The sequence below is a fragment of the Muscardinus avellanarius genome (assembly GCF_963383645.1).
Source record: "Muscardinus avellanarius genome assembly, chromosome: 9".
Classification (NCBI taxonomy): domain Eukaryota; kingdom Metazoa; phylum Chordata; class Mammalia; order Rodentia; family Gliridae; genus Muscardinus; species Muscardinus avellanarius.
The window spans coordinates 11,179,002-11,198,664 of NC_137795.1; the positions used below are offsets into that span (position 1 = coordinate 11,179,002).

At 49.8% G+C, this 19,663-nt stretch overlaps 1 protein-coding gene across 3 annotated transcripts in view; it reads right to left on the reverse strand.

Annotated features, from left to right (window-relative positions):
* GCK (glucokinase) overlaps positions 1–13,763 on the reverse strand; it is a gene marked incomplete at both ends in the record, with an annotated part of 37,328 nt that extends 23,565 nt beyond the window's left edge. For all 3 annotated transcript variants that reach the window (XM_080700932.1, XM_080700931.1, XM_080700930.1), the window contains one exon: positions 13,719–13,763. In XM_080700932.1, coding sequence (XP_080557058.1) covers positions 13,719–13,763 — 45 coding nt within the window. The remainder of the gene's footprint in view (positions 1–13,718) is intronic.
* Between the last annotated feature and the right edge of the window lie 5,900 nt (positions 13,764–19,663).

Below are 19,663 nucleotides of genomic sequence, written 5' to 3' on the forward strand. Positions count from 1 at the left end.
AAATAGGGCTGGGGGTGTAGCTTGGAGGTAAAAATGCCCCTGGACAGAAGTCAAGAAAGAAAGAAAGAGAAATGGAAAAAACAGAAAAGAAAAAAAAAAGAAAAGAAGGCTGGGAGTGTAGCTCAGTGGTAGAATGCTCCTGGGTTCCCTCCCCAGTACCACACTAAATAAATAGGCAAATTTGCCAGACATGGTACTCCACGCCAGTAAACCTAGATTCTCAGGAGACTGAGGCCGGCAGATTTTCAAGTTAAAGGAAAGCCTAAGAAATGTAGCAAGACTCTGCCTCAAAATAAAAATTACAAAAGGCTAGGGATATAGTTCAGTGGTAGAGTACTCCTGGGCTCAATACCCAATAACACACACACACACACACACACACACACACACACACACACACATACACACTCAAATTCATAGAAACAGAACGCAGGAGGTTAGCTAGTGGCTGCTATGGTGTGGGAGAGGAGCTTCTGAGCCTCTGCGCAGGAGGGATGGTGAAATGGTTCTGGAAAAGGTGAGGATCCTTGTACAATATTTCCAGTACACTCAGTGCTGCTGAACAGTATATTAAAACGTTTCAGATGTCGTGTGCGTGTGTGTGTGTGTGTGTGTGTGTGTGTGTGTGTGTGTATCTATACTGGGGATTGAATCCAGGAGCACTCTACCTCTGAGCTACACCCCAGTCCTATTTTATTTTATTTTGAGAAGACAGGGTCTCTCTAAGTAAAATAAAAGTTGGCTGGCCTCCACTTGTGATCCTCCTGCCTCAGCCTCCCAAATCCTGGGGTTACAAGCGTGCGCCACCACACCTGGCTTAAAATGGCAAACTTATGGCATACATCTTTCATCACAGTTATAAAAAGGGGAGGGACTAACACGCGGGTCTGTTCTGACAGTGAAAGCAAGGGTCCCCCCCGTCAGTGGACTGGCCCTCCACCACACTGTGTCCTCTCATTCACCCTGTTCATTGCACGCACCTCCCACAGTCGTAGACACTGTGGCTATCGTGTTGCCTACACACAGCAAATCAACCCTGGACTCTCCCAAAATCAGATATAGACCCAAGGAAGATTTTGACAAGAGCCCCTTCAGGTGTAATTTGAAGGGACTGCTCACCTTAATCTGCTGTTCGATGCTTTAAAACCCCTACCATTCTGTTAAGAGAAGATAGAAACTAAGAAGAAAGAATATGGACATAAGAACCAATCAAGGAGAGAGCGTTGGTGGTAGTTACTAGCACTTGCTGCCCAAGAGGAAAGAGATGAAATGCCTACTGAGTTTTTTAGGGGAAAACCCCACAAGCTCGGCTTGAAAAAACCTTTGAGTATTCCTGCCCAAAAAAAAGGTCCTTGGGATCCTCAGCTTTCTCAGGAAGAAGTGGAAGGGGAGTTCCCCTGAGGCCGCCAGAGGGAGAGGCTGAGGCTGCACAGGGCAGTGGACAGCCAAGTGGTCCCTGGAGGTTATACAAATGGGAGGTTGCTTTTTTTCTTTTTTTATGAAGCTACTTCTATAGCTTGAATCTTAAGTGTCCCCCAGAGTCCACGTGATAAAGGCTAGCCCCTAGGTGGCGCCATGGGGAGATGGTGGAGCCTCTAGGAGGCGGGGCCTGGCGGGAGGTCTTTAGGTCATTGGAGGCATGCCCTTGCAAGGGATAGCGGGAGCTGGGTGCAACGGCACATACCTGTGATCCCAGTAGTTGGGAGAGAGAAAGGAGGATCTCAGGCTCAAGGCCAGCTCCAGCAACTTAGTGAGAACTTGCTTTAAGATAGAAAATAGGGCTGGGGCTGTAACTTGGAAGTAGAATGTGCCTGGTTTCAATCCCCAATAATTGAGGGTGCTGTTCTCTATTATTTATCAGGACTAATTGATTTGATTCTCAGGGCAGCTCTATGAAGTATCTCCACTTTTCTCAATGAGATCATTGTGCCACAGAACGATAAAACAACTTAACCTTTTTTCTCTTGCTACTATGAAGCTTATGCCCTGCTCTGTGCCTCCAGGGCTCATTCTGAATCTCCGATCCATTCTGGTTCTGAGAGCTGGAGGAAGGACAGGTGAGCTGCGGCATCATGGCGGGAGGCAGGGATGACAGGGAAAGGTTGCTGCGGTGTAGGCTGTGGGCGCAGAGGGTGTGCACACAGCTCACAGAAACAAACAGACTCAGGCCCAGGCGCTCAAGAGGACCTGATAGGATCAGTTGCCTCCCAGCAAACACAAGCCTGTGAAGGCCTTGTGTCCAGAACACAGAACTCTTCCAGCCGGGTGTGGTGATGCACACCTGCAATCCTAGTACTTAGGAGGCTGAGACAGGAGGATTACAGGTTCACAGTCAGCCTCAGCCATTTAGTGAGGCCCTCAGCAACTTAGTGAGACTATGTTTTAAAAATAAAAAATGTCAGCCGTGGTGGTGCTTGCTTGTAATCCTAGTATTTGGGAGGCTGTGGCAGGAGAATTGCAGGTTCAAGGCCAGCCTCAGATACTTAGTGAGGCCCTCCACAACTTAGTAAGACCCTGTTTCAAAATAAAGAATAAAACTTAGGACTGGGGGAGTAGCTCAGAGGTAGAATGCCTCTGGGTTCAATCACCAGTACTATATAAATAAATAAATAAATAATCAGATCTAGGTAGCACATACTTGTAATCCTAGTACTTGAGAGGCTGAGACAGGAGGACTGCAGACTGAAGGACAGCCTTAGCAAGTAGTGAGACTCTTATCAACCTAGAGAGACCCTGTTTCAAAATAAAAATAAAATAGGACTGGGAGTGTAGCTCAGAGGTAGAAAGCCCCTGGGTTCAGTCCTAGCATTCAGGAGGCAGAGACCAGAGGATTACAGTTCATGGCCAGTCTCAGCTACTTAGTGAGGCCCTCTGCAACTAAGTGAGACCCTGTTTCAAAATAAAGAATTAAAAAATAGGGCAGGGGGGTGTAGCTTGGAGGTCGAATGCCCCTGGGTTCCAGACCCGCAAAATAAATAAATGAATAAATGAATGAATGAATGAATGAATGAATAAATAAATAAATAAATAAAGTAAAAAAAAATCAGATAGGGCTGGGGATGTAGCTCAGAGGTACAATGCCATGGGTTTCATCCCAGGAGTACCACAAAAAAAAAAAAAAAAAAAAAGTGGGCAAAACTAAGCATGTGAAGGGTGTGGAGAAACTGGAGTCTTTAAACCTCGTGGGCTGGGATGCCAAATGATGCAGCTGCCCTGGAAAACGTTCTGGCGGGTTCTTCCAAGGTAAGATATTCACTCAACACACACCAGTATTCCAGGTGCAAGCCCACGTCAACACAAAGACCTGTGCCGGAATGTTCACGGCAGCTGAGCTCATGACAACCAGCGGCTGAAAACAATCCCAGGCGGACGCTCCAGCCCAGCTCGGCAGGGGAGTACGCTGGCTGCTGATGTGAGCAAAGCCCGAGGGAGGGAGGGCAAGGGGCCAACGCCAGACCGCGCTCAGCGACTCCACCTCAGAACATTCTGGAAAAGGCAAAATGAAGTAGAAAGCAAGCAGGCCAACGGTTTTCAGGGGCTGGGGCGGGAGGGGTAGTTGACAGCAAAGGGTGGGACAGAGGAGATTTCGGGGTGGTGAAAATACTCTGTCTTGTTGGTGATGGGGATTACATCACACATACGTTTGGCAAAACTCATCAAACTGCGTACTTCAAAAAGCGGATTTTGCTGAAGGGACATTAAACCTTAATTTTAAAAAGAAAAAGAATGGCAAAAGATGAAGTCAGAGGCGGCCGGACCTCGGAGGCTGCCTGGGGAGACTGCAGCCATAGCGTGGACTTTGGGGGTCCAGGACCAGGGAAAACATTTTTCTAGCTCGCTCAGTGGTACTTAGGACTGAGCTCTGAGGAGCTGGTTTAGATGGGCAGTCATTCTTCTAAAACCTCTGCGTCTGCACTGTAAAACAAGAATAAGATGCCTCCCCTCCTACAGAGCTGCGGGGGGGGGTGTCTTGATTAAAAAATCCTGCCATTCAAAGGAGGTTTTCTGGGGCTGGGGATGTGGCTCGGTGGTAGGTAGAGCACTTGCCTAGCGTGCACTGGGCTCTGAGTTCAATTCCCAACACAGTGAAAAACAAAACAAAAACGGAGCAAAAGAAATTTTCTGTTGTTTGGGTCCAAGAAGATCTGGGCCCCAGAGGGGGAAAGTCTGTTTTCAGGTCAGGAGAGCCAGGGAACCCTAGGCTGCCTCCTGGAGCACTGGGGTGGGGGTGAAAGACAGGAGAGCAAAGTTTCTGGCAGCAGCTCCTCCCCCTTCTTCAGGCCAGTGTTGGAAACCACTTGTATTTGCTTAGGTGGATGGTCATTGCCCTCTAAGAGGCAGAGCCCAGGAGAGCACGAGCCTATTGGCTTTCCTGAGCCCCAGGCCTGGCTCATGATGGGCTCCGGATGCCCAGTGACAGAGGAAGTGGAAGCCACTGCTGAAGCCGGGCTTTGATCTCACTGCCCTGCTCTCCTGCGACCTGACACCGGCTACTGTGCTCCTGAATCCCAGCTTTCTTTTTTAAATGTTTTATTTTACCTTATTTTTGGTACTGGGGCTTGAACCCAGGGGCATTCTACCTCCAAGCTACACCCCTAGACCTATTTTATTTAATTTATTTTTTGCGGTACTGGGGATGGAACCCAGGGGCATTCTACTTCTGAGCTAAACCCCTAGCCTTATTTTTTATTCTTTATTGTGAAACAGAGTCTCACTAAGTTGCAGAGGGCCTCACTAAGTAGCTGAGGCTGGCCGCAAACCCAGATCCCCCTGTCTCCACCTCCAAGGATTACAAGAGTGCGCCACCACACCCAACTTATTTTATTTATTTTTTTAAATTTTGGAACAGGGCCTCGCTAGGTAGCTGAGAGTCACGCTAAGCTGTTGAGGCTGTCTTTGAACTTGTGACTCTCCTGTCTCAGACTCCCAAGTTCTGGGATTACAGGTATGCACCACCACTCCTAGCAGCACAGACACTTTCTTTTCTGCCCAGGGGCCTCTCTTCCACTCAGGGTCAGGGGGCAGTGTGCCACCGGCTCTCATCTGATGGGCTGACTTCTGGACCACAAGGTCTCTGGAAGATGTGGTAGGAGAGCCTCACTTGCTTTTGCTTCTGGGTCTGTGTGAACTGCTGACGCTTGGAGAGATATTTGGCAGCCAAGAGAGGAAGGTCAAGAGAATCCGAGATGCTGGTCCAAAGCCCCACATCAGGCTGAGAGCCTGACTATTGATCGTGAGATGCTAAACCCAACCGATGAACTCAGTTCAGTCAAGGCTTGGCACAGCCTAAGGCCAGACTGACACGGTAGCACAAACAGGTCATTCACTCAATTTAAAGAGGCAGAAACAAGCCAGGCAGGTGGCGCCCCAGGCAATCCCAGTACTTGGGAGGCAGAGATAGGAGATCGCAGGTTTGCGGCCAACCTCAACAACTTAAGTGATGCCCTCTGCAACTTAGTGAGACCCTGTTTAAAAAAAAAAAAGTAGGGCCTATTGCAAGAACTCCAACCTGACACCACACCGGGGAAACTGAGCAGAGCAGCAGCTCCCCTCCTGGACTGCAGCTCAGAGCCCCAGATCTGCTCTGAGTGACCCTGAACCAGCTCGCTCCCCCAGCCTGAGGTTGGCCTGGGGTGTCTGGTTGCCCCCAAGCCAAGAATGTCCTTGACCTCTGACCTCTGACCTTCACTCTCACCTGACCTCTGATCCTTCGGCCCAGATTTGCCGAAGTCCAAGGGGCTGTGGTTGTCGAGGTGGCTTGATTCAGGGGCCGGGCTATGTCTGAAGGGGAAGTGATCTGTTCTACCGGCTGACTTGCTTTACAGTGAACTGTCCACTTGGTTCAGCTCATACTGTACTGCCCTGGGATTTCCTGGGGGGGGGGGGTGAGCCACATCCAGGACCTTTGCAGCCAGTTTGAAAATGCACTGGAAAGCTGATTTACCCATGGCAGGATTACTCTATAGAATCAGGATACCCCATGGTTGTAAGTGCCTATCCATTATAACCTAATTCCCAAATATCATTACAACTCTTTAGCTTTAGCAGCCCACTGAATATTTCTGCGTGATATAAAGCATATGTCACCACCTACCAAATTATTTGTCTCTTGAAGAACTCAGTAGTAGGCAGGTATAGTGGTGCACATCTGGAATCCCAGTACTTGGGGGGTTGAGACAGGAGGATTGCAGGTTTGAGGCCAGCCTCAGAAACTGAGACCTTGTTTCAAAATAGAAAATAAAAAGGGCTGTGGAAACAGTTCAGAGGTTGAGTGGCCCCAAGTGCAATCCCCAGTACAAAAAAAAAAAAATAAGAACTCAATAGTGTTTGTATATTTATGTTCCTAGCCGCACAATTCACCATTGCCGAGCCATGGAAGCAACTAAGATGTCCATTAACAGATGAATGGATTACAAAACTATGGGATATGTACACAGTGGAATTTTACTCATCCATAAAGAAGAACACAGTTACGTCATTTACAGGAAAATGGATAAACTGGAGAACATTATGCAAAGTGAGATTAATCAGTCACAAAAATTAAGAAATCAGATGCTCTTTCTAATATGTGGAAGCTAGGGAGAAAACGGGTCATAGGAGGAACTCCAGAGGAAGGAGGAGACACTATAGATGAGCAAACAAGGCCTGACTGAGGGGATGGGAAGGAGGAAGAGGGGCATTCCCTGAAGCACATGATGGACATTCGCAAACAAATCAAAGTCAATCGCTCAGACAAACATGAGAAGGAGGGAGGGAGGAGGGAACGGGGAGGGAACTGGGGAAGGGCTAAATGAGTGATGTGTGCATGTGTGCCTCCACCATCTTGCACCTCATTAAGATGTATGACTACAACTCACCAATAAAAAAATGAAAAAAAAAGTGTTTGTATGCCGAGTGTGGTGGCACACGCTTGTAATCCCCGCGCTTGGGAGGCAGAGACAGGAGGATCATGTAGGTTCAAAGCCAGCCTCGCTGGCTTAAGAGACCCTGTTTCCAAATAAAAATATAAAATAGGTCTGGAAGTGTAGCCCGGAGGTATAAGGGTTCCATCCAGTACCACCAAAAAAAAAAAAAAAAAAAAAAAAAGAATAGTGTTTGTATGTATACATAATGATCTTGCTGGTTGCAAACTCTCTGGTAGGTGCCGTTGCACCTGCTGGGCCCGAGTAGTTCCCCAAGGCCAAATGCTGGCTGCTAATAGCTCATGGCTGGGCTTGATTGACTCCTGGACCTTGCTCCCCAACTACGAAGCCACCTTATCAAGGAGTTCCTGGGAGGTTATGTCTTCTCTAGGGCTTACAGAAAAAATAGTTTTCCATGCACTATTTGGGACATATACTAAAAAGTTACTTGTTGTTTGTCTAAAATTCAAACTTAACAGGACATATTGAATTTTTATTTGCTAAATCTGGAAGCCCTAACCTCTCCCCAGGGGGCCTCCAGTGACTGATAGGTATAAAAGTAAAAGAGCTAGCCCTGCCTCAGAGAGACTTATAAGTCATAGGCACTGGAATTCCCACGTTAGGATCTAAGATAGCTGGTATTACCCGAGTCCTGGACCTCAGGCCCTGAGGGTGGGGATTTTTCAGCCAAAGATATGAGGAACCCTTTCTGGTCAGAGATCTGCTCATTTACAGTTCCTGGCCCATGGCAGTCACCACCATGGGAGTCAGCCACCATAGCCCTAATCTGAGAAAACTCGGGTTAGTTGGTTCACAGTTGGTCTTGGTATCTGTGGATTCCGTACCCATGGATTCAACCAACCATGGATCAAAAATATTCTGAAAAGCCGGGCGTGGTGGCGCACGCTTGTAATCCCAGCGCTTGGGAGGCTGAGACAGGAGGATCGCGCAGGTTGGAAGCCAGCCTCAGCTACTTAGGCTTTCAGCAACTTAGTGAGACCCTGTTTCCAAATAAAATATACAAAAGGTCTGGGAGTATAGCCCGGAGGTAGAAAGCCTCTGGGTTCCACCCCCAGTACCACCAAAAAAAAAAAAAAAAAAAAAAAAAATTCTGAAAAAACCCCAGACATGGTGGCACATGGTTGATATCCCAGCATTTGGGAGGCTGAGACAGGAGGATCGTGGTTCGCAGACAGCCTTAGCTACTTAGTGAGGCCCTCTGTAAATCAGTGAAACCCTGTTTCAAAATAAAGAATAAAAAGTAGGGCTGGGGGTGTAGCTTGGAGATAGAATGCCCCTGGGTTCCATCCCTAGTACTGCAAAAAAAAATCAGAAAAATTAAAAAAGTGTGTGTACTGAACACGTGCTGATTTTTACTTTTTCTTCCATCATCATCCCCTAAATACAGAATAGCACCTATTTACTCAACATTTCATTGTATAAGTTATCTGGTTATCTAAGGATAATTCAAAGTATCACCTTAGTGGCTAAAGGAACTTGGCGGTTATAATATGACTAATGACCTCGGGATGAGATTATCCTGGATTATCTGGGTGGTCCGTAGTCAGTGGCTCCAACGCAGGCATCATGGCGGCGAGGTGTGGCAGAGGGCAGCTGAGCCCCGCTCAGGGGCGGCGGGAGCAAGAGAGACCGCAGTAAGCAACAAGAGACGATCTAGGCCTCAAGGCCACCCCGACCCACCTCCTCCAGCGCTGCTCCACCTGTCTAAATCCTCACTCAGTAAATCCAGTCAAATGATTAATCCTTCGGTGGATGCAGGCACGACGAGATCAGAGCCCTGAGCCCAGTGCCTCTCACCTGTGGACATTTTTGTATTGCTGATACTCGCGCCCTTCAAGGAGACATTCTATACTCAAGCCATAACAACAGGGGTGCTCATACAGTGGAAGAGGGAGGTAAGAGGACGGAAAAGATGGGGCATCGTTAGAAGAGGGGCGAGGGACACAGTTACTGCCTTTGCAGACAGAGGAAGGGGCCACAGCCACGGAATCTGGTCAGACCCTAGAAGCTGGAATAGGGCAGGAAACGGGCTCTTCCCTACATCTTCCAGAAGGAACCAGCCCTGTAGAGACCTCAATTTTAGCCCCACGAGACTGGTTCCAGACTCCAGAACTTTAAGATAAGTGCGTATTGTTTTAAGCCCCCAAGTCGGTGGCAATTTGTTATGTTGGCAATAGGATAGGACATTACCATATACAGGGATGGGCACACACTTTGTGTGTGTGTGTGGCTCTGGGGATGGAACCAGGGGCATTCTACCTCTGAGCTACGCCCCAGCCCCATTCTACTTTTCATTTTGAGACAAGGTCTCACTGAGTTGCTGAGGGCCTTGCTATGTTACTGAGGCTGGCCTCAAACCCACCATCCTCCTGTCTCACTCTCCCAAATACTGGAATTACAGGTGTGTGCCACCATGCCTGGCTACATTTTAATCTCATATCTACCATGTGCATCAGTGTCGCGTCACCAAGCGTGGTTCTGACTCATTCGCTTCCCAGACGCACAGCAGGTAGTTTGCAGTGCATGGGGCAGGGAACACCCTTTCCACTGGCCCCAGCATCTCCAGAGGACCTTGAGCTGCCACACTTGCTGCCTGGAAGAGGCCCTCCACAGTGGCCACCAGGCTGGCCAGAGCAGCGGCAGTGAACCTGCACCCGTGGGGGTCATGGCCCTTGCCCGGGGCTCCTGGATCCAGGGGTCCGACCCCAGCTCCGGGATGCAATTTCCTCCCTGTGCAGCCTTGAACATGACATCGGTCAGATTCCTGCCCCCTGCGTAGACGCATTTTTAGTCTCTTGTTGCGTGTGTGTGTGTGTGTGTGTGTGTGTGTGTGTGTATCTGTGTGGTGTGTGTGTTGGGATCAAGAGAGTAGGGCACCATCCTTGCCTGCTGGACCAAACACCAGGGCTGTGGCCCTTTGTCACTGAGTGTCACCTCTTGAGTGTGTCCACACGCCCTCCAGTCCATGCTGTCCTCTGCCCCACAGCGGGTCCTTCTAACAGGAAGGTCTCTTCCTCTTCTCAGCAGATGGTAAAGGTGACCCTCCCTGTTCTAACCAGTGACCAGCTATAGGCCCGGGCAGCTGAGTGACAGCCGCTGGCCTTGGAGTGCTTGTGTGTTCCTTGAGGCCCAGCGCTCACCTCCCCAGAGACAGCCCAGCGTGGGGGTGCAGGGCCTGGGACGTGGCAACGCAGCAGGGACTGCGGGTAGCTGGGGTTTGAACACTTGGCAGCTATGGAGATAGAGACCGGAAGCGGGAAGTTGACGGGTCTAGGGAAGAACTGGGGACCTCACCCCTGGTCACCCGCCTCCGCACCTACTGGCAGCTCTTTACTGTGTTGGATGCGCCGGTCCTCACCTGTGCCTGACTTTGCCAAGTCATGGCACCCTGACACACGTACCACATGGACACACACATGCACACAAGCACCCGTGAGTCTCGGGGACACCCTGGCACCTCCAGGGAGCCCAATGAGGCGGGAGCAGAGACAGCAGCTGAGCTGACCTCCAGGCCTGCTGTGGAGGGGGCCCAGGTACCTGGACTTTCAAGGAGAGTTGCTACCACTTGCAGTTCTATCAGGAAGAGGAGGAGGAATTTAAAATATACAGAAAAGCATAGACATGAATATGGGGGGAGCCCATCTTCCCTCCAGTGGCAAGGCCTGGGTGGGTGTCGGGAGGGCCGGAGCCCAACACAGGCTGAAGGAGACTGGTGTGTGGCCAGCTGGTCCCCAACAGGCTGTCCCACGAGGACGGCACTTCCAGCTCGATCAGACTCAGGAGGTCTGAAAAGATCAGTTTGTCTGAGCTTCTTCTTGCAGCAGAAATGAGAGAGACAGAACAGACAGAGACAGGCAGCAACGGAGACAGACTTTTTGCTGGCGAACACACCAAGTCTACGGTATCTGTTGTGGCAGCCCCGGCTGACCGATAAACCCAGAATGTCACTTCCTCAGTTTCCTTTCTGCAAAGCGCTCACCCAGCTCTCTGTGCCAAGCTCACCACACCTGATGTGGCCCCTGCCCCTGCCTCCCACCAGGTAACCTATGGGGAACTGTTTTCTGGACCAACCGAAGGGCCACAGCAAGAGGAGAGGAATTTCTAGACCAGAAAGTCATCAAGGGGGACGCCCAGGGCCCAGGCCAGCCCCCTGAAGTGGTGGCCATCAGGGATGGAGTGAGTGCCATGGGGTGGCCAGAGTGGTGGGCATCTGGCAGCTGCAGCCGCGGGAAGGGGTCATACGCGACGGGGCACGTCATTTGGACCAGACCTTCCCCAATGGAGCTGATGTCCACAGAGGAAGCCACGATATGTGGTACCAAGGTCACATGCTTCTGCAGGTTATAAAGGAATGATGTAGCCGGGTGTGGTGGCACACATTTGTAATCCCAGTACTTGGGAGGCTGAGACAGGAGCATTGCACAGGTTCAAAGCCAGCCTCAGGTACTTAGTGAGGCTCTCGGCAACTTAGTGAGACCCTGTTTCCAAACAAAGTATAAAATAGGTCTGGGAGTATAGCCCAGAGGTAGAAAGCCCCTGGGTTCCACTCCCAGCACCACCAAAATAAATAAATAAATAAAAATAAAGGAATGATCTAAGTGATATCTGGGTCTGTCTGGGCAAGATGACTGCTCAGAGCCAGAGAAAGGAAGAATGAAATAGGTCCCCTCAAAAGCAATCATAAGGGGAAGTGAGACCTTTCCACCCAGAGCCTATACAGATACAGCCACAGACAAAGTCTCAGGGACAGCTTCCTAAGTACTCGGAAGGCACTGCCACTGCTCCAGGGTCAGGTGGGTTTGGGCAGGGGCAGTGCTTCCCAGGGAAGGTGAGGCTCACAGGAGACAGGTGCTTAGATGACCCTAAAAACAAGCCAGGTTCCCCCAAGAAAAGGGGCGAGTCCTTGGCCACAGACATGGGCAGGGGAGTGGGCATCGCAGTCCCACAGACCTCACCTGAGTGTGGGCCCCGCTGCACGCTGCTGGAATTAGTGGTACTCCTCTTCAACTAGCAGAAGATATTTTGTTTATCACAAATTTGTGTGTGTGTGTGTGTGTGTGTGTGTGTGTGTGTGTGTGTGTGTTACTAGGAAGCGAATCCAGGGGAGTCCTGCCTCTAAGCTATACCAGTCCTATTTTATTATTTTTTAAACAGGCCCTCACTAAGTTGCTGAGGGCCTTGCTATGTTGCTGAGGCTGGCTTCCAATCTACAATCCTCCTGTCTCAGCCTCCCAGGTACTAGAATTGCAGGCATGTACCACCACATCTGGATCACAGTTATGTGGACAGCCTCAGTTACTTAGTGAGGCTCTTTGAAACTCAATGAAATCCTGTTTCAAAATAAAGTATAAAAAAATTAGGGCTGGGGGTCTACCTCAGAGGTAAAATGCCCTCTGGGTTCCACCCCTAGTACTGCCAAAAAAAAAAATCATGTTAAAATAGTGTTTATCTAAACCAGGCATGGTGGCACACGCTTGTAATCCCAGTACTTGGGAGGCTGAGAAAGGAAGATTGCAGGTTTGTGGCCAGCCTCAGCTACATAGTAAGGCCCTCTACAACTTAGTGAGACCCTGTTTCAAAGTAAAGAATAAAAAATAGGGCTGAGGATAAAGCTTGGAGGTAGAGTGCCCGTGAATTCAATCCCTAGTACCACACACATCTACACAAAATAGTGTTTATCCTGATGACTGACATATCTGATGCTCCCTTAAAGTTTGAGCCTGAGCTCCCCAGGGCCCTGGAGCCTACGGCTCACCCAGCCAGGAGCTGCACCCTCTCTCCCAGTGGGGCAGAAATGGGAAGGGCGTGGGCATCTCCAGAGTGTGAAAATGGATGCCCAGCCCAAGCAGTGTCACAGCTGCTCTGAAGGGGGCTTTGGGCACAGCCCTGCTGCTGCCTTTATTAAATGATCTGTTGTATACACAGGAAGGAGCACACGAGCGGGTACAGGCAACACTACGGCTTCTCTCTCGGTTTGGGAAAAGCACCAGATCTCTAGCCATACCTTCGCCCCCACTGTCTCCAGCATCTCTCTGCTGTGCCAATCAAGGGCACCGCCTGCCTTCTCCCCAGGTGGGCTGGAGGGGCCCCTCTGGGCAGCATCTCTATCCGGGGACTTGGCTGGGGTCCTGTCCACTCTCCATGCTGCGTGCGCCCTCTCACTTGGACTGTTTGTTTTCTCTGAACATCATTAGCTCCGCGCCAGAAGCCGACCAGTGCGGTTTATGCTGACCTTGTCATTTCACACGGAGGAGGGAAGCCAGAGGAAAACATGCCCAAAGTGATTGTGTCCTGCACACCGATCCCGTCTTTCCCTGTCCCGCTCGGTCCCCAGCGCAGGTCGCATGTGAAATGCGCCCCAACATTTCACGGCAAATGCTCACGGCTCAGCCCAGCACTGGCTCAGAGGATGCCTGGGTCTCTCTTGCTAGAAAAGCTGACTTCCCTATACTTGCCAAGAGCCCTCAGGCTCCCTGTGACGTACTTCCAGGAAGGAAGAGGAAGCACAGGTGCCTGAGATCTGCCGTAGCGCCTGCTGAGTACTTTCTAAAATCGGGTCCCAAACCCCCTGGCCGGGCTCGGGACCCCCAGAACCTCTCTTCTGAGAGGAGGCCGCTTCCTGGGCCTGCCTCAGCCTGACTCCCAGGTTGCAGGGCCAACGTAGGTCACATCTGTCCTAAAGAGCCTGTGAATTAAACTGGATTCAGAGGTGCAAACCTTGGGAGGTGCCCAATGAGCCAAGCGCTGGGTACATGCAACTGGATGCTTCCAGAATGCTCCAGGAGCCAGAATTACCTTCTCCTTCTTGGCGGCCTCCATCCTGGCTCTGTCATCCAGCATCTGCACAGCAGCCAGCCCGGGTGAGCTGGGCCCCAGCGTTCCCCACCAGGCTTCCAAAGCAGAGATCCCCCAGGCTTCTCCCCGGTGCTGCTCACGGCCGCGCGGGCCTCTGGGAGAACCGAGTCCACCTCGGGCTGCTCTGGCTTGAGGCTGGACTAGGGTTTCCTCCTTTTCATTGTTCTCTTCTGGACCCTTCCCCGCAGAGGCTGCTTCAGGCTGGGTGTTCCCTGGGCGGGACCATGGGGCCCCAGGCCCGCGTCCTCAGCACTAGTTGGCTTCCTCTCCCGCTGCGCTGAGCAGTGAGGCTTCGTGTCCTCTCGACAGACTCAGCAGAAAAGTCCCCTCCAGAGGCCTGGCGATGGCTTTTGAATAATGAGGCCACAGGTCACTGTGTCCCTCACACCCCAGCCTGCTTCCCAGGCTCTGTCTCACCCGGTGCTTCCTCCTCGGGCCAGGTGTGCAGTAGGGGACTCTCCCATGGGGCCTCTGTGCTCCTGAGAGGGCCCATTGTTGCCAAGGCGACCATTCTGTCATTAGAGCTGCCATGCAGAAAACTGGGACTGATGGCCAAAGGCCTCCATCCCCGTCACCATGGGGACCGCTCCGTCACATGGTCACCACAGCGACCGCCAGGCTGGTAAGACGTTGCCACCTGCTCAGTTCCCAGGCCAGCGACTCAAGGTCTCTCCCTCAGTCCTGTGGTAAGAAGCAGAAGCCTCCAGGTTGGGAAACCAAAAGAAAGGGATAGGTACTACCCGTGCGGGCACCAGCTGCCATATTGCTGGGTACCACCAGGGGGCTCCTTGCAGAAGCCCACCCAGCTGAGGCCTACCGTGTGGGCCTCCTGCCCCACTTAGGAAGTCCAGGACACTCACCCGCTGTCACCCTTGCAGTTTAAAGGCCTCTAGAGAGGTCAGCCCGTGTAGGAGGAAGACCAGGCAGACGGTGCGAGAGACCCGGATGCTGGAGCAACCTCGTGTGCTGGCTGGGGGTGGGGGGTTCACTCAGCAGCCTGGATCGAGTGGTGTTCGGGCCCAGGACTCTGAGATCTGGTGTGTGTTTCACACTTACGGAGCTTCTCAATTATCGTTGCCATTGAAGTATTTTCTACCAGTTAATTTGTGGAAGCCATTTTATAGCTCATCTACACTGTCTGCTAATCTGTTGTTTGTCAAATATGCTGCGTTTTTCCAGTCTGTTGCTAAACTTACAACTTGATCAATAGTATCTTCCATTATACAGAAGTATTTACTTTTTATGAGTATCAATCTTCATTTTCTTATTTTGGGGCTTCACATGTTGTTTTTAAAAAAAGCATAGTTCACCCCAAAATTATAAGAGTGTTCTTCCACATTTTCTGCTGATACTTTTCCAAAACTTTAAAAAATATGTTCAACACTCAGCACATCCCACCATTCTGAGGGTGTACCTTCTGTTCTTATCTTTTGTCTCAATCCTTTTGTCTTTTCTTACAAATTCTAGAACAATCTTCTTCTTTTTTGTAAGTGTATGGTGTGAGGTAGGAACCTACTGGCTAGCTAGTGCTAATTGGCTGAGGCCTGTGTTAACCAATGGCTACATGAGTAGGGCCTCTTCTTGATTAGCTCAGGTGTGGGGCACTGCGTGGAGCCCGAGAAGCGAGGACTCAGCCTGGGTCAGCAGCATCTGTGGCCGGTGGTGTGGCTTCCTTTTGAGACTTTCCCTCTGTGGTTGCTGCCTTCTTTTGTTAGGTTGTGTTCAGTACACACACACATCCTCCTATCCCTTCTCAGGTGAAGCCCAGACCCATGGAGCTGGGGAAGGGGCATACAAGTTATAGAGCAGGAGACACCCTTGCAGGCCCTCTTCTGCTGCCCTTCTTTATGTTTTCCGTAGATTTTCTTCCACTTTCTGCCTACCATGTGTAAGACTCTAGTTCATCCTCAACACGGTGAAGAGGAAAGAAAGGAAGAGTCGAGAAGAGAAAAAAGGAAAAGAAAAATCTGTGCCCCTGAGGCTTGGTGACTCACCAGGGCATGAAGCCCGACCGAATGGGTGGCCTCTTCCAATGCCCTTTTCCCACATAAGCAATGAAGGCTCACATTATCTTTAGAGTGAAACAGCCCAGCCAGGGCGTCGGCTAACTGGACGATTTCCCACCTGAACCGGGAATCCTAGGAGTATAACTCTTGGCTTGCTCCCAATCCACCCCGGAGTCCCGCTGTGTGGCCAGGGCAGGTGCCTCCTTTGAGCTGAGCACAGCTGTAAGGGTGGATGGGTGTCTGCCTTTTCAGTGGGGCAAACTCACAGGGCCTGGGTCAAGGAAGCTGTCACTCCAGTTCTGCCTGCAGAGGACTTTTTCTTCTAGGGCCCAGCACCCACGGGGGAGCCTGGATGGTGCCACCCCCATAACTGCACATGCTGTGTTCATCAGCTCAGTGCCCTGTGCCCACAATCTTTTCTATCCGTGTAATTGTTGACTTACAGAATGGTTGCAAGAACAGAACAAGGAATTCCTGAATACTGTTCATCTAGATTCCTTAAATCACTCACACACACACACACACACACACACACACACACACACACACCTTAAGGATAAGTGACACACATGATGTTTCTTTGCCTCTAAATATTTTCATTTGTTAAAAACAAAGAATTCTCTTACATGACCATAGTACAGTGATTGAAGTTAAGAAAATGAAAATAGATATACTATTATTGTCTAATCTATGGGCTTTATTTAGATCTCTCTCTGCCTTCATATCTCTACCTCTTGCAATCTGCAGGACTCCTTCAACACACCATGATCTCTCCTCCTTTTTGTTTTTGCACTAACAATACAATCATCGTTGTTACTGGTTAAATTTGTATAATGAATAGAGCTTGGAATGTAATGTTTTAACCTTTCCAGCAACATGTCTACAGAAAAGGTATTTGTCTGGTTTAACACATTTAAAAGAGAACAAGACGTGAAGAGGGTGATGGTTGGCTCATTTCTGTGGTTTTGTGGTTCAGCAGTTTTAGAACTGCATCTCAACTGGATGACACTGCATCTCAGTGGAAGACAGGTCTTGCTTTGTAGTGTGATGACCAGGTCGGAAATTTGTAACCACATTGCTGAGTGAGTCTTCCTGAGGCCAGTGGAGGCTGAGCAAGCCAGAGAGAACCAGGAAGAGATGCCACTAGAGTTAGGCTGCAAGATAGCTTGTTAAACCTTTTGCTGTTCAAGCCGGGCGTGGTGGCGCACGCTTGTAATCCCCGTGCTTGGGAGGCTGAGACAGGAGGATCGCGCAGGTTCGAAGCCAGCCTCAGCTACTTAGTGAGGCTCTCAGCAACTTAGTGAGACCCTGTTTCCAAATGAAATATAAAATAGGTCTGGGAGTATAGCCCGGAGGTAGAAAGCCTCTGGGTTCCACCCCAGTACCACCACCAAAAGAAAAAAAAATTTTGCTGTTCATATTTGAACCCCAATCTTCCTCTAAGTAGCAATTTTCTTCATCTAAATGTGTCTCTGTGTCTGTAAAGTGGTAGTAATGTCTTCCTGTTGTTATGAGGATTAAATGAAGTAGCACATGTATTAAAAAAAAAACTGGTATCAACCAGATACATTTAAATCTATTCCATCAAAGCCTTGTCTTCCTGGATTTTTTTTTTTTTTTTTTTTTTTTTTTACAAATTTGGGTGGTGAAGGACAAGGGGCTCTGAGGATTTTCTTCAGAATTGATTCTCACACGTCCCCTGTAGAGCAACTATGTCTGACCAGGTCAAATGGATGGCACCCAGCCACCTGGATTGTCAGACCAGTCTGGGGTTGCGGTATGGGGCATAGTCAGTGGCTGTTTCTTACATTTAGCACCAAATGGAAGGGATGTGAAAAGGCCCTTTCTACAGCTGCACTTAGGAATACCCAGGGCAGAGTGCAGGGGAGGGAGGTGCTGAGTGCATAGGCAGGGGTTGAAAACATCCTTAGGCCGGGCGTGGTGGCGCACGCCTGTAATCCCCGCGCTTGGGAGGCTGAGACAGGAGGATCGCGCAGGTTCGAAGCCAACCGTGCGCGCTGGCTTAGGAGACCCTGTTTCCAAATAAAAATGTAAAAATAGGTCTGGGAGTATAGCCTGGAAGTAGAAGGGCTTCCAGGAACCCCAGTACCACAAAAAAAAAAAGAAAAAAAGAAAAAGAAAACATCCTTAGTCAGGAAATTATTTAGAGCAATTGTGCCAGTATTGGGAATGACCTAGGAAGATTTGGGAAACCTCTGATTATTAATATATTTGAAAAGAAAATAATTGATATATTTCAAAATAGTTGTGTCAAAATGGCGGCAGACATGGGTAAAGGAAGGACTTGATTTCTGCCTAAAACAGGTAGCTATTCCAATGTAAATTAACCTAGCTCAAAGCAATTAACCAGTCACTAGGAGAGGAGAACTAGGCCTTTATCTAAAGAGATCTACATGATCTAAGGAGGATAGGGCGGGGTTTGACCTTGCCCTTCAGGAAAGGAGCCACCTTGCCACACCTGGTTGGGGGAGGTACCTTACAGGGACGTTCACTACGTCAGTCACCCAAACAAGATGGAGGCCATGGGTATAAAAATCCGGCCCACGTGTAAGCCCTTTGGTGTATTCATTTCGAGTCACCCCCCCCATGCCATTTTGGCATGGGGCTGTATTTCTATTTTCTGTATTTCTGTCTTTCTAATAAACTTTTTAAAATCTTCAGCAACAGTCCAAGCTATGCATATTTATTCTTAGCTTAGGACAAGAATCCACAGTTTTTTCTTCTGTTTGGGGTTGTTCTGGGTTTTGTTATGGGTTGGGGGTAAGTGTGTCCGGGACCCTAGCAGGGGTTCCCGGAGAACAGCTTCCCCAAATATTGTCTCCCAATCCGTAACAGCAATGTTTTCCTAAAGCACTGCTCTAGGGCACATATGGCAATGTCTGGACACAACAGAGGGGGTCGCTACTGACACCTAGTGGCTAGAAAGAAGGCCTGCGAGGTTGCTTACAATGCACCAGATCCGCTTCCCACCCCACCACTATACAATACAAAATGTCAATAGTGCTGGAGGCTGTGAAACCTGATTTACTGTTTAGAGTGATCCTGTTGGTTTTTCAATACTTCATCTCTTTCCATCATCTTAGATCTGGTTGCTTCTAACATGATATGTGATCATACTGGCCAAAGATCAAGGGCCTTTTTCCTCTCTCTCCCCCCCCCCCAGGGTGTTGTGCCCCTATATTACCCAGACCGACCCTGATCTCGGCTCAGGCAACTCCCTTGCTTCAGCCTCCAGGCTAGCTGGGACTACTGGTGGGCAGGCACAAAGGTCCTTTGTGAATACATGCCATTTGAGTACAGGAGGGGCAACAGGCGGCACCCTCAGGGGACTGCCTCACTCATCACAAACTGCTGACTTGCACTGAGTTTAACAACTCCAACAAAATTAGGTTTCCCATGTCACTGAACATCAAATTGCTTCTCGCCGCATGAATTCTGCAGTACTTGCAACTTTTAAGGTCCTAAGCCAAAATTAAGGCGCAGGCACGTGGCCGATACCCCACTCCCATAGTGAAACGGGGGTTTCTTGAGAGGAAACCCGGCAAGTTCTTGTCTACGGTGAGCGAAGAATGACACCCGCAGACTTCAGGAAGGGGAGTAAAAGGTTTATTGGAAGCAGCAGGGAATGGGGCAAGGGTGGCTGAACACCCCAAAGGGGCTGGAACTCTGGGTCTAGCAGCTGCCTTCAGGACAATACTTGAGAGTGGCCCAAGCCGAATTGCCTTCAGGTGCAGGCTGCCTTCTTCCAGAGTCCACGCGATCTGCCAGAAGGGAATAGAGAAAAGTGGTCGAAGACCCCAAAGGGGCAGTCGGACCTCCGGTGTCCAGTAGCTGCCTTCCCAAGTGTCGCCCAAGTGA